Here is a 14,834-nt window from a genome sequence, read left to right as displayed (position 1 = left end):
TTAGAAGGTGGGTGGGGTGCAGATGACTTTATACATAGCCATGAGCCAGGGCTTCAAGACCTTCCAGAGGTCCTTGTTCCTCTTCCTAGTAGCAGACTCAAACTATGTAGACAGGAATTTTAGGTACAATTTACAGGTTTCAAAAATTCAGTAAATCTTCTTGGTATAGATTTCCCTCCCTCCCCGCCCCCACCAGAGTACACACTGACCTGCCTTTAGTGAAATCTGTATAGTTTTTCAAGGTTTTTTTCACAATCATGAAGGTTACAGACTTTCCTTTTTTAAAAGTGGCACTTGTGATAGTACTGTGAGAGCAACCCCACAGGTTGCATTCTGTGTCAAATGTGAACAAGACCATCTAGATTTCTTGATCTACTACATGCAACCATATTGGAATAAAATATAGAGCAGGAAAGGTGGAAGATTGCCAACAGCATGTGAACTGCCATCTACATGGCTTGGCCAAGTCTATATAGTTGAAGCCTGTTAAAAGTTTTCTAACCTAACAGGGTAACCTGCTTGTTTTGAAAGGCATTTAACTACACTGGCATCCAGTATTATGCTTTGACTGATCTACGTCCCACAGCTTCATTGTATTTTATTAGTATGGGTTTGATACTGATAACGTTGTTACAATTACAGTGGTTAATACCCAGGAAGCTGTTTTACTATTTATAATGAAATGTGGATTTACATATTAAATAAATCAGTTCTCCTTAAGTATTGTGTTTTCTATTAAAGGACTGCACAGAGCCAACTGTCGGTGGTGTTTGTACTGATAGTGACTGGGAGGCTTCACTTTGATTTCTTGCTTTGGACACTAAAATGGCTTCAGCTATCCCTACCACTCTAGAGTCATTTTTAACCTTTAGCTCCAGGTTTCCTGACCTTGACTACTTCAAATTCCTTCACTCACAAAGTCACCTTTATAGTGCTGACATGTTATAGGTTGGGAAGTGAGCACTAACAGTACAATGCACCCTTCTCAAAAGTAAATGTTTTATTAAGACTGTTCAGCTGGGTTTTTACGTCCATTGACCGAGGCTGTCAGAAGTACAACCAAATTCAATTAAATGTTTATAGATCATTACCTGGGCTATACATCCAGGATATAAATATGAGCAGTATGAAACCATGTTGTGTATTTCTAGTTCCTCCATTTTTTTAAAAAAAAATCTCATTCAAATCTCTTCTAAACCTGTGGCTGGAGATGAAGGGAGGTATAGTCCAGCAGTACCTGGGGGGAAAGATTGGGAATGCCTGTTCTAAACAATTCAGCTGTGCTTGGAGGTTCCTTACCTGAAATCTCTGCTTGTCCCTATAGCAGTTTCCATGTAGCATGAACCTCAAGGAGGTGTCAGGCAGGGGCCTCAAAGGATATCCAATAACCCAACACACTCATACATTCTGAAATGTTTTTTACCCATATGCTGTTTGACAACCCATCTCCATCCTAGCAAAGAGCAGTTGGAGCTCAAAGCTAAGGCTGATGAGGAGGGAGGCCTGAATCAGCCCCCATAGTTTAATTTCTTTTAGATATGTGCAATTGCATAAACCTGGAGAGAGGAGTGCCCTGTTAATATACAGTGAAACTTTTTATTTCTCTCACTACATTTCAACCATTTCACAAATAAGAAAACCCATGTACAGTTGCACTACCCCACATCTAATGAAGGTACAGATTCAAAAGAGAATTCAGAAGTGTAAACATAATGTGTAAGCTTAATGCCTCACAATCTGGGTGCTGCATATTAAGTGTTCCTCAGCTTCTACCAAGTGAACTATACAATTTAGCTGAGGAAGAGAAGAGGGCCCCCCCCTCCTTTTTTAAATAACCCTTTCCAGCCTGCCACGCGCTTGGTTCTTTATTTCCTACACCCACCCCCCACTCACAGATACAGACAGACAATAAATACATTTCTGATTTCCAAAAGGACACTTAACAAGTCATGAGAAATTTACAGTACAGTACATTTAAGTTGAAGTGCAAAAAAAAAAAATAGCTAGTGCCTACTCTCGTGTTTGGTCCCAGGTCTCCATGTACAGATTCTGCTTCAGTCCCTGGACCCTTCCTTAAGGCTTAGACAGCAAGGACACCCTCACTGCTCCATGACAGGTCCACACTTTCCAGTACTGTGTTCCTCAAAGCCGGCCTTGGGCTAACCTGCTCTCACATGCTCTGTGATTAAATCAAATAAGGCGGTGTGCAGCTTGGCTAGGAAGCGATCTGCAAACCTGACCTCTTACTCAAAGTTGTGCAACACATGCACTTCCACTGGGTCTTTTCCCAAGGACCAAGACCCTGCAGTTGCTACAGCTTGTCTCAACTGAAGGGAATAAGATGGGGAGTTCCTCCCACTAGCCAGTTCTAGTGATGGCGGGGATGGGGCACTTGCCTCCCTCATGCAAGACTGAGGCCAAGCCTGACAGCTGCCAGGTAACAACAAAAGTGGTGGCAGTCGGAGGGATTGGGTTCTTATACAGTCTCCCATCAAAATAGAGGTGTGCAGATCGATCTCTCTCCTTATAAGAGATTAGCCAAATTTCCACCAAACATTTGACACCCTCTGTGCCAAGGACTTTAGCTTTGAATCTAACATCTCCCCTTTCAGCTGTAATTCACAAGCACGTATGAGAGCTGGGTTCAACAAACCCTGGAAAACAGGAAGAGACAAGCTCTGAATGTGCCAGTGTCTGACAAACAACATAAGTGTAAAACAACTCCCTAAACATAAAGTGTCAATTTTTCATTACATGACAGTTCTCTCTTAATCTATTTTTTAAAATAATCAACAATACTCTCCTTTTTCAACTTAGTCACTAGGATTTATAGGCAGTTCGTTTACTTTCTCCTTCAGCCCACAGGCACTTTTAAATGTACACTCCTCTATAAATAATTATAATCTCCCTAAAATTAAACAAGCAATTTTATATTATCCTGAAATAAGACAGCTGGACCCTGACCAAGAAGTTACTGAGCAACAGTTGGTCTACCCATTGGCTACTGAGCACAAGGCCCACCCCCTCCTCCACCAACGAGAGGATCGGTGCTGTTGATAGACTGCCCGCATCTTGCTAGGGGGAACATAGGCCAGAGTCAGTACCTACCTACCCACACCACTTGAAAAAAGATGGCCTGGGCTAGGCACTATTCAATGGGCTGAACTAGTTCCGTTTCCAGCTGTGGGTGGTTCTTCCACCTACCCCGCAACCCAGCAGCCATAGGCACAGGCAAAATAGGAAGATTCATATACACAGACTCTTCCTTTGGGTGCAGTTTCCATCCCTCCTTGTGGCATTGAGGCAATTGTGTCCCATACAAAACTGTAAGCACTCTCAAAGTGACCAAGAACAGTCAAGGTCTGTAAGCACAACACAAATCTTACGCTTGCCCAACAAGACCCTCATAAATGAAGGGGTGTAGGTGGCTGAATGTGTGTGTAGTCCTTTTCTTTCCAAAATGCCCTTATCAATGCTCTATGGCCTGGCCACAGAAGAGTGAATAGCTTGGTTGGCCAGTGAGACTTCAACAGGTGTTAACTAGAAACCCAGCCTGCCAAACGCTATTCAAAGTTTCTGAAAAGTCTTTACAAAAGACAGAATTCTTTACTGCTCCTTCATTTAGGTATTTTTTCATAGGTTTCAGTAGCTTATGCCACTTCTCTTGGGAAACCAATATTCTTCCTCTGAAATTATTGCGGGGGGGGGGATCGTGACTTCTCCCTTCCCCAATAATTAATATCAATTTTATCAAGCAATATAAAATATAGTACAACATGCCTCTTCCGAAACTAAACCTTTTCATTTTTGCAAGGAGAAACTAACTTCAAATTTATCAAGTTCACCAACTGGTTCAGCTTGGTTTTGTTTACACAGAAATAGACCCCCACAACCACCTCTCTCTATAGGTTGTAAAGGTTTTTTTTAAAGTGAAATAGTGAATTGCTTTGCTCATGACTATCCAACCTAGCCTCTTCTGTCAAGTCTTCCCAGTCCGTAGTCCTCCCTGCAACAGGCCTATCAGATTTTGTCACAGAAAAGGCCTTAAATATTTTAAAAGCTTGTGTTGCTTCGGGTTACCATCCCCGAGATGAAGGGAGCAGTCATTCTGGGCTCCTGTTTCATCCTTTCTCGGACCAAACGCAGGCTTCAGCACAGCAAGGTGGCTATAATGGAGTCCCATTAGTGCTCTGCCTCAGAAGGCGGAGCCTGACTCTCAGAAGGAACTGGGTCTAGCTCAGGACAGTGTGGGCTCGGGTGGTTTTCAACAGTTGCCGTAGATACTGAAGAGTCTCCAGACGCCTCACTGTTCCTTGGATTCAGAGGGCTGCCTGGTGCAGAGTCATGGCTATTGTTGACGTCCTAGGCAGGAAAGAAAACAATGGGTGAATAACGTGCACTTGCAGACCAGTTCTCCAGAAAACACATGTATTCCACCATTCCAGATAAGCCAGGCAGCTTCCTCAAAAGAAAAATCATATACAGCAGAGGCACACAAGCAGAAAAGAAATGAAGAAAACCATAATATATTCAGATAACGGACGACAAGAAGCTGACAAAACTTACCTTCCTTATCTTTTCCTAACTGCTCTTTCCCAAGAAGCATGTAGAAAAAAAGCTTATTGTATTTTTAAGACAACAGTCAAATTTTGGGTGCATATGAAACAAAAGGTATTCCTTTTTCCTGTTAACACATTTCTTCTCCTTTTGATGTAGCTGCATATATTTTCCTTGACATGCTTTCCACATCATATTTTGCATTAGTTCCCCCCGAGTGTCAACATTTACTATTTCTGGATCAGAGCTATGAATATTTCAACAGACTGACTAAGCAGGAGGCCTCTCTTTCCTAATAACCATAAAGAGGGGGGCACTTTCGAACAGCCAAGTGCATCCAAAGCGCTCTCTCAGAATGTTCAAGCATAATTTAGAAGATCAAGGTTAACTCTATTCCCTAGAAGCAAACACACCCAGACAAATACCAGAGACTGTCAGTATTTCACTGTAGTCCAGCTGCACTGAATGTTGTGCATAGAAATGTGTTCCGCTTGCAGATTAGAACAAAATAGCCAAGTAAAATATCTTTACCAAGTGTCAAAACTTCGGTGAAATAGACCAAACAGTGACGCTTGTGCCCTGATCTGCAAAATCTGCAAAAGCAGATCCCTTCGCTCAACTGGGTTCTACAGCTGCAAGGAAGCCCCAATTCAACTCTTTCATAGGGGGTGACTCCTATCAAGCATGGGCAAAGGATGAGATGATAATTTCTTGAAGATGCAGACAGCAATAGGTCAGATACTTGTTCAAAAAAATTAAACCAAACGTAAATGCTTCAAGGAATAAATTTGTGGGGGTGATATGCAGCTATCCAATGTTTGCCTTGTGTACTTCGTAAGGCACTAATTCCTCTTGATAAGTACTGATGAAACTGTTAAACAGTTACAAGGATGCATGCAGGGAATCAGATTTTTAACATGGCAATTCATGTATTTGATATATGCATTACTATTGATACGTATACATAAAAGATACCATTTGTAAAGGGTCCCCCAAGTCAACAGCAGATGGATAGAAAAATCCCTAGCTCATTTTCTATGCTTCAAAACACTCATTTCCACAACACGTAGGATGGCATGTCAGAGTCTCTGCATGTGAAGTGATCTTAAGTCTGTCTTTAAGGAATCAGTAAAATGCAAGAGACAAAATTCCACAAATTTTGTTTTGTGTATATAAAAACATAGGGCACGTGAATCACCAGAATGCTTCCCATACTCCTATGTTTTAATAATATAAACAGTGATAAAAATATATTGAGCAACACACTGACTAGTGAATCATGACTAAGCATCATTGAAATCAATGAGACAAGTTTAGTCATGACTAAGTCCCATTAATTTCGATGGGACTCAGTAATGACTTCGTCTGGAGGCTGCACATTGTAATTGATTGTGTCTCTAAACACAATTGGCTCCGCCTATTCCCAAAGCTGGAACCAAGGCATAGGTTACATAGTTTATACTGGAAGCTACCTTACGAGTCAGATTATTTGGTCCATCTAGGTCAATACTGTTTACACTGACTGGCAGTGGCTTTCCAGAGTTTCAGGCAGGAATTTTTCTCAGCCTTACTTAGAGATGCCATGGAATGAACCTGGGACTTTTTGCATGCTAAGCAGATGCTCTGCCTCTGAGCTACAGCCCCATCTCATGTCACACAAGCCTTAGTAACAATTGTTACTGGATTGGTTTTTTTAATCCATTCATTTATAAGCAACTATCTGTAGTAAGCATCTGCACCATTATCAGGGTGCACTGAGATGCATCCCATCTCCTAACTAGAAGGGATTTTAAAAAGTCTCAGCTAACCGGTTTTAAAAGCCTTCTGTGGAAAGGCTGCCACTACCACCTCTTCCGGTTATTCATTCAAAGATGGGGTTGTATTAAATAGTGCTCCATTCTGTCAGTTAACTGCCGCCAACCACATTCACTGAATGGCCACCTCCGTGAGTGTTGATATATATGCAAAAATGAAATTTGCTACCTTTTTCTCTGCTGTTCGTTTAACACAGAGCTTCACAAATCCCAGGCGCCAGGGAGCCATGGCACCTAGAAATTCAACTGTGGCGCGTAGTCTAGGATATTCAGAGGTAGCGTTGTTTAATAAAATCTTTGGGTCAGGCCATTGTACAGGAGAACCTCATTAATCTGCGACTAGACGTAATAATAGACACCTGACCTCAGCATACGTGGGGGAGGGGGAAGGAGGGGAGACAGACTTGCATATCCGCAGGTCGGGGGTTGGCCACCAATATACTTGTAAAGGGGGATCCGGCAAGGATTCCCAAGTAAAGGGCAAGGGGAAAGGAGGCAGCATTTTACAGTTAAAAAATAGTCGTGGACGGCAGGAGAGGCAGGGCATTTTACCTTTGAAAAAACAACAGAGATTGGATAGATCCATCAGGCGCATTTTGTCTTTTTAAATTGCCACGAGGCGGCTGTTCAGCAGGGATCCCGGCGGAGGCAGCAACAGGGACTCCTTCTCCCTCCAAGCCTCTCTTCAAACTGTGTGTGTGTCCAGAGAGGCTTGAAATGGGCTCCAGACCAGCACCTGCAGTCAGTCTGAAGAGAGGCTTGGGAGGAGAAGGGGTCTGTGTTGCTGCTTCCCCCGGGATCCCTGCTGATCATCCGCTTCTGCAGCAATTTAAAAAGACAGAATGTACCTGATGGAGCTAGCCAATCCTCGCTGTTGCCACTGCGGCAATTTTAGAAGGTAAAATGTGCTGCCTCTGCCACAATCCCGCCGCCATCAGTGGCGATTTTTATATTTTCACCCATGACCTGTTATTCACAGTTTCGGTATTTGCAGCACTAGCCGGGAACGGAACCTCCATGAATACCAAAGTTTTCCTGTATTTCTGTTCTGTTACTTGTAAAAGTGATAAGGAGAAGCCCATTTATCCCACCCCTCCATAATGTCTGCCATTAAGTCCAGTAATTTAGGCAAGCGTTCAGTGTCTGGTTCCTACATTTTGGGGGGCTGCTTCTGACCTAGATCCAAGGAAAATTGGTTAAGGCCTGTATTAGAGTCAGTCATGAGTATGTCAGAAACTATATATGAAGTTGAAATCGGGATATCTGACAAAGTCTGATAATTTTGTCAAGTGTCCACTGTCTGGCTCCCAAATTTTTGGGCTGGTTGGCTCCTAAATCCAAAGAACATTTGTCAAGGCTTGGTCTAACAGCACTAACATTCAGCCAGATACAAATCACTTTATAGGACAGGAGCTCATGTTTTAGAGTCTTAAAAGCCTTCCATAACAAGGAATATTCAGTTCGCTCCTAGAAATGCCTTTTAGGTACCAAAGTCTGGGTTACCTGCAAAGGCTGGTTCTCAAGTGCCTGGTTGCTTTTGGCGAGCTGTACCATCTCTTTGATTTGATAGAGAGCATAGGCTAGAGTAACCCATGGCGAAGAGCTGACTCCCCAGGCAGGTTTGTTCACATCTTCCTGCTCTTCTTGGTGCTTTGTCTTCTTGGGAGGAAGCCTGGGCTCAGGTCGAGGCATGATATCATCCGTCTGTTGCTGCACAAGATCAATCGTGGCTATGGGCACAGGGCTGGAAGGCACAGGGATCCTTTCTGCCAGCATCGTTTTTTCTGAAGTTTCAAAACAATTAAGTTCAGGGTTATAGCGAATTTACCCAGCCTTTGTCTCAGAGCAAGCCCACGAGAGGGGAAACAAAATGCTGAACCATCCCCAACATGCTTTCCAGAACAAAGGCTGCTCCCCCAAATACGCTGCCACCACACCCAATTATCAACAGAGTTTAAGCTCCCCCACCTGACTTGGGTGAAATTCCAGGGAGACTCTCCTTCTCTTACTGTTAGAAAAATACAAAAACCTTCCACGTGCAAGCTTACATGTGGTGAGAAAACCTGGTAGCTTAACAATCAAATTGAGGCACGTTGCACCAGAGTAAACCCCTTTCCTGAGTTAAAAGCCACCCCGAGAGGCTTTTTAAAATTGTAAAGAACAAAAAGAAAAAAGAAAAATAAACTTTATTCAAAATACTGCAGACGGCTTCCATCTGAGGCTCTCTCAGCTTTTAGTTACAGATAAAAGAAACACTCGGTAGTTGCAAGAATACTTCAAAAAGCACCCCAGTTGCAAGGATATACAGGGATGTAGGAAAATCAAAAAGCACCTTCAAAAGTTTAGAGTCTTTTGTAGCGCCCTCGATGGATGGGCACAGGCTATTGTTTATTTAGTTATGTTACAGGTACACAATTCTAGAACAATAGCAGGGATGTACAAAACACATGAAGGAAATATAGGTTTCTAGTGCAAAATCTGACTAGCAAACTGTTCCCTAGGCTGAATCCCTTTTTCCTTGAAAACTTACCCATCACCTGATGAGAATCAAGCTTCCTGCAATCCTGTCTCTCAAGGATCTGCAGTTGTTTCTACAGCCAAACTCCATGGCTACACGTCCTGCTGCAACCCCAGCCTAGCTTCAATTGAACACCCTTCTCTTCCTCCTCGTGGTCCCCTAGGTCCCACCCACCTGGTGTGCTGATTAGCTGATCCCTGAACTTTACCGCCTGTCAAGGGTTCAGTTCCAGTAAACTCTTTAGGGGAAAGGAGGGGCTGATCAGAGGCTGATCATTACAAGGGTCCATTCCAAAAATGAGAGGAAATAATTTTTTCAGTTCTCTAAATCCTATGCACAGTTGTTCAGCAGTACCAAAGCATCATATTGGACACTTGAAGCCAGCCCTGCCCTCTGTACTAAGGTGAGAGCAGTCATCACCATTACTGCTGCACTAGTGCTGGGGTGCGGGAGAATATTTTCTGGATGGAAGGAAGCAACTGCCAATAAGACCTTGCAGCCCAACCTAAAAAATGTCTCACTTCTGCTGCAAGTTATAGAGTGGAGGGTTTTTTTAAGTTAAAAGAAGTCTGATAAAAGAACTATCAATCCAATCTCACTATCAAAGAGAAGAATATCAATGCATTGGCAAAATGTTTTTTAAAAACCCTCACTACAACATGACAGTAGAGAAAAGATCGCTTAGCCTAAAGGTTCCCAAACAAGGCAAAAATCAATAATGGCAGCAACACTTATTTTTAGCAAGCTCTTTGATTCTTAGAGCAACTTCTCCATGGACATCAAAGGATGCTGTAGAATTAAATGGCCAGTCTTTCCCTTGTCTTTCCAGTTTGTCTCCTATTTGGAGGACAAAGTATCTTTGCCCTTTGGAACAAATTATTTTTATTTAAGAAGCTTAAACACTTCCTAAATGCTCATTGTGCAAGGATCTGCTTTAAAACATATTAAAAATGGGCCCAGTCTGAAAGCCTTCAAGTAATTACTCAAGCCAAATGATCACAATGGGCAAACGGAATACCAAGAACAGGACAGGGTAATAATGCAAGGAAATGACCACTGTAACAAAACAGCTTTTGAAGAACACATGAGAATAATCTTAATAACCAGTCCAGTGAATCTATTTACCTTCTTCCTCATCAGGAACTGCCAACCACTGGATCAAAGCAAAAAGCAAGAGGATCACAAGACAGGCCATTCCTATTCCTCTGAATGTTGAAGCAGCCCCTGTAGAGAGAAACCAATCGAGTGCCAAGCTTTTTATTCAGATGCACACAGCAGTAATGGCCAGGGTCTGATCCAATTATGCAAAGCAGCAACTTAGTAACCTGGACTATGGAATGCGCTCCCTATAGTTATTTGTTGTTTAACATCTTGGCCAGCCTTAAGACACGTTTTTTCAGCCAGGCTTTTTTAAAAAAATGCTGTTTTTAATCATTTGTTTTATTTTGTTTTTCTTGTATTTGTTTTTGTGAACTGCCTAGAGCCTTTGGAGTCAGGCGGTATATAAAAACAAAACAAACAAACAAACGTAGCCATGTGAGGCATGACAACATGGAAGCATCTCCCATGTGGAGAGCTGTTTATGTGATATGCCTCCCTATATCTATCGGGCTGGGTTTTCATGATGAACCCCACCAGAACTGCATGGGGAGTGGCTTTCTGTGGGGAATGGCATTTCAAACCCACATGACCTCAGTTAGTCAAGTCAGGTGGTGCGGTGTGGTGTTCAAAGAGTGGTCATCATGTGGTCTCCATTTTAAGCATGTTTCCAGACAGAATTGTCCATAGTTGGGCCCTGTGGTCATTGCTCAACTGCTGCCTAAACTGAAATATATGTTATGCACCTGGTATGATACGTAACTGGAATTATAATAAAAACTTAAGAGAAAATGTTCCCACTAGATTACTGTTTGCATGCACGACTCACGAAGATGTCCCTCTCACTAAAAACCTCATACCATCCTATTTTGACTCAGAAGACAGCGAATTATAATTGAACTTCATGATCTCTGAATCTGCCAAAGTTCTATCACATTCCCAGGCACATAAAATAAAATTTTAATTTACTTTTATATTCTGCTCTTCCTCCACGGAGCCCAGAGTGGTGTATGTACATGATTACATACGAAAAAACAACAACAACCCTCTGAGCTAGGTTAGGCTGAGAGATAAGGGACTGGCCAAGAATCACCCTGCGAGTGCCATAACTGAATAGAGCTATGCTGATAACGCAATAATCAAAATAGATAATGCAATAATCTATACACACATTTATACTTCATTTGGCCAAATACCCACATAATAGGCCAGGGTTTGTGCCTGATTTTAAAACTGGGGTATTTTTAATTGAGTAAATGTATTGGCCTTGTTGGTTGCTGTTTTTATGGTGTTATATGAATCTCAGATAGCAGAGTGGGGAAAGGCCTCTACCCACATTAAAAGTAATAAATTACTTTTAATGTGTAAAAGTATAGAGCCTTTTGTAGAGCCTTTTTAAGACAGGGCAGAGAGTAGAAGGCTACACAGACCAAGAGTCTGGCAGAGCATATGGCAGTTTCATATGTGCATATGTTTAGTATTATGATATTTTGTATGTTGATATATTTATCCTTTTAATGTGTTCTGAGTTGCTGCAAGAGCCCTCCAGGCTAGACATCAGGATACACATTTTAGAAGTAAATAGAACAAACAACAGAAGTTATGCTAGCAACATACACTACTTAACCATATAGGCTGCCACCTTTAAACAAGGAAATGGTATGTAGCTTTTCTTTTAAAAGAGTGCCAGGACTTAGAATTGTGGTTTCTGCAAATGTGGTTTCTCCTGTCTTGGTGCTACAGCAGGTTTGTTTCCCCCCCAATCCTGCTCAGCATTTAATTACAAGTGTCAGGTGATCCAGAAATGACAGCTGCTTCTTTGAGAAAATTGGGGTAGGCATAGGATTTATAGCTACGTCTCCTTTTTGTGTGTGTGTGTGCATCATGCATTCATGCAGATGTAAACATATACAAACAAAATTTCAGAAGAACAATATGTGACTGACAAAATTAAGTAGGGCAACAGCAGCATCAAAAAGTATTCAAAGCAGCTTATCCAAGATGGATTAAAACAGTGAGGCTGTTCTCGTGAGCTTGACTGCCCGTGAAAACTGCCAGCATTCATGTGGATCCCAGCGGGACTAAACCCAGTGCCAAAGCCCAGCTCTCGGGTGAAGTTAAGGGCTCCCACGATCATGTGTCACGAGCGAGCTGCTCGCAGCTCATGCTGATACAGAGATGAGCCTCCGTCCCCTGGGAGGGTCCCCCCCAGTGCACTGTGGGATTCTCGGAGGCTGGGACAATGAGTCCCAGCCTCTGTTTACCCACGCTGCTCACGGCAGTGCTAGTTGTGTGGGCGTACTGCTTGCATGCCTCAGGGGCTCAGAGCAGTCATCTCGGAGAAGGTAGGCTGAACCCTGTTTCCCCCCACCCTGCCCAGTATCAACTGTTAATACAAAATATCTGTAACTAATTTCTCTTACCAAAATAATTGACCAACACTCCTCCAATCATCGCTCCACATCCTCTGCCCAGGCCAAGGTGAAGACCCTGCAGGATACCTTGAGCTGAAGTTCTTAATTCTGGAGGCACTGCAGCACTCAGGTAGGAAATACAAGCTGCCCAGATGGCTGCATGAGTCACGCCTACAGGGAAGGAACATTACATGAGATCTGGGGTCTTGTGCTCCTAAAGAGGATCTATCTTCATGAACGGTGTGGCGGACAAAACACAATGCCAGCTGCGACATGAAATATATCCAGAGGACTAACGCCATACATAGGGCAGTGATTTATCCATGTGCAAGGTCTTGAGAAATAGGGGCCCCTTGCAAACCTCTGGAAGTCTTTTTTTTTTTTTAACCTATAAGTTACGTATACAAAAACTCAGTAGCCAAAGACTTTCACACTCTTTCAACTGGGGTAACTATCAGGCTTATAATTATTTGATGTAATTAAATAAATTTGCATACTGAAAAGTTGTAATACATCTGCACCCCCCCCTTTTTAGGACACTCAAGTCAGAGCAGCTTCTCCCTCAAGGGAGCAATACCTTACAACAAGGAGCTACCAATCCTTGTGAGGAGGAAGCACTGGCCCATGTGTTTTACAGTGTAACCATGGGTGGTTCTGAGCTGCCATGGTCTCCTAAAAAAGCACTAGCAGTCCTACAAAAGAGTGCAAATCCTTAAAGTAGTGCAACCGCACTTCAGGAGCACTACTTACATTATTTCCACAGTAACTAGCACTCTTGGGCCCTGCAGAACATGCTGGCCACCACCTTGAATATACTTTCCCCATCAATTTGGGGACAGAGGTTTTCTATTTCAGGAAAACACCAGGGCCAAAAGGCTTGAAATAAACCAGTGAAAATCCCATCAGGATTACAGAAGAGCTACATTTAACCAATATGAAGACACTGATTTCAACTGAGCACTGCTGGCTTCAATTGCCCATGATTCCTACTACTGCTAGAAAGGAAGCAACAGTGATTTCAGCCTGAAATGCAAGGAGTTGCTCTAGCTTTGGATACAAACTAGAACAAGTCTTCTTTCATTTTCATCCACTGTGGTTCAGGGTGAAGGAAATCCGTGTATCTTTGCTGCCTACAAGATAAACTATCCTTCAGTCTTAACGCTACCAGTTAAATTCCTCCTCCTACCTCCAGGTGTGCAGCTAAAGTTGATTCATGTGCCATTTAAAGCTTGCCGGCCTACTTTAAACCCCATTGTAAGACTATTATTACTATTATATACATCAGGTTTGCATTTAAGCCTTATGCAAGAGGCTTAATCATTGTCTATAACATAAATAGAAAACCCATTTTGGCTAGAATGTATATTTTATTTTATTTTATTTTTAACTTAGGATGTGTCAAGAACAAGCACGATGAGGAAGGCTCAAAGGCTGCTGCATGAAAATGGTTCTAGCCATTTCCTACCATGTAAGCAAATAAAATACAGGGACACTTTTTTCATGCTGCTTTATGTCCGATATAGGAGGAAATTTATTCACTGGATGAAACCCATTCTGATTCATCATGCCTTTACAAGCTGAATTTGCTTACCTGCCAGGTGGCACCCCACCCTTGACACTGGCAACATTTCAAGGCAAATAACCAATACGTAGCACAGATGACCCTACTGATTTCTACTGATATTTCTAACATGAAATCAGGAGCACCATCAGGAAATTATATTCAAGGTGCATAACAAAGACTTTGCAAGTAAAGATAAAGGGAAGTGGATGCTGGTGTGGGTGGCACCCATGTGACTGGTATCTCCCATACAAGATCCCACCATCCAAGCATTGTTCAACAGTAGCAGAGTTATGGTAGGTGTGGTTGTCTGTAGCCTCTTTGTAAGATGTTTTATCATGTTTTCAAAGTGCCCTTGACAAAGGACTTCACTCAAAACACACTGGGCCTGAGGATCCCTTCTCTTCTTTGTTTCCTTGGTCTATCGTGGGACCTAGCAACAAGCAGAGACAGGCAGAGACAACTGCACTGCCCAGCTAATGTATGAATTTGCATGCAGTGGGTGCTGTGCACAGGTGGAAGGGTCATAGGGATATAGATAGCTGCCATATACCAATGGTCCATCTCACTCAGTATTGTCCACACAGACAGGGAGCGGCTTCTCCAAGGCTGCAGGCAGGAGTCTCTTCAGCCCTATCTTGGAGAAGCCAGGGAGGGAAATTGGAACCTTCTGTATGCAAGTATGCAGATGCTCTTCCCAGAGTGGCTCCATCCCCTAAGAGGAATTCCTTAAAGTGCTCACATATGTAGTCTCCCATTCAAATACAAGCCAGAGTGGGCCCTGCTTAGCAAAGGGGACAATTCATGCTTGCTGCCACAAAACCAGCTCTCCTCCCATGCTAATTTCTGCCTGGTAACTGACGCAGCGAGAA

The 14,834-nt window shown here is 42.7% G+C and overlaps 1 protein-coding gene across 6 annotated transcripts in view; it reads right to left on the bottom strand.

Annotated features, from left to right (window-relative positions):
* Positions 1–1,582: 1,582 nt before the first annotated feature.
* The window catches only part of MFSD6 (major facilitator superfamily domain containing 6), a 70,535-nt gene continuing 57,283 nt past the window's right edge, over positions 1,583–14,834 (bottom strand). For 4 of the 6 annotated variants that reach the window (XM_053273258.1, XM_053273251.1, XM_053273268.1 and 1 more), the window contains 4 exons: positions 12,411–12,572; positions 10,015–10,113; positions 7,875–8,155; positions 1,583–4,362 (listed from right to left, as the gene is read on the bottom strand). In XM_053273258.1, the coding sequence (XP_053129233.1) occupies positions 4,183–4,362; positions 7,875–8,155; positions 10,015–10,113; positions 12,411–12,572 (722 nt within the window). In that variant the 3' untranslated portion in view covers positions 1,583–4,182. Of the gene's footprint in view, positions 4,363–4,566; positions 4,591–7,874; positions 8,156–10,014; positions 10,114–12,410; positions 12,573–14,834 lie in introns of all 6 variants that reach the window. The other 2 variants (XM_053273286.1, XM_053273293.1) reach the window with 2 other exon arrangements.

This window comes from Hemicordylus capensis, chromosome 1, assembly GCF_027244095.1.
Source record: "Hemicordylus capensis ecotype Gifberg chromosome 1, rHemCap1.1.pri, whole genome shotgun sequence".
In the NCBI taxonomy this organism is placed as follows: domain Eukaryota; kingdom Metazoa; phylum Chordata; class Lepidosauria; order Squamata; family Cordylidae; genus Hemicordylus; species Hemicordylus capensis.
This window is presented reverse-complemented; position numbering and strand designations above follow the sequence as displayed.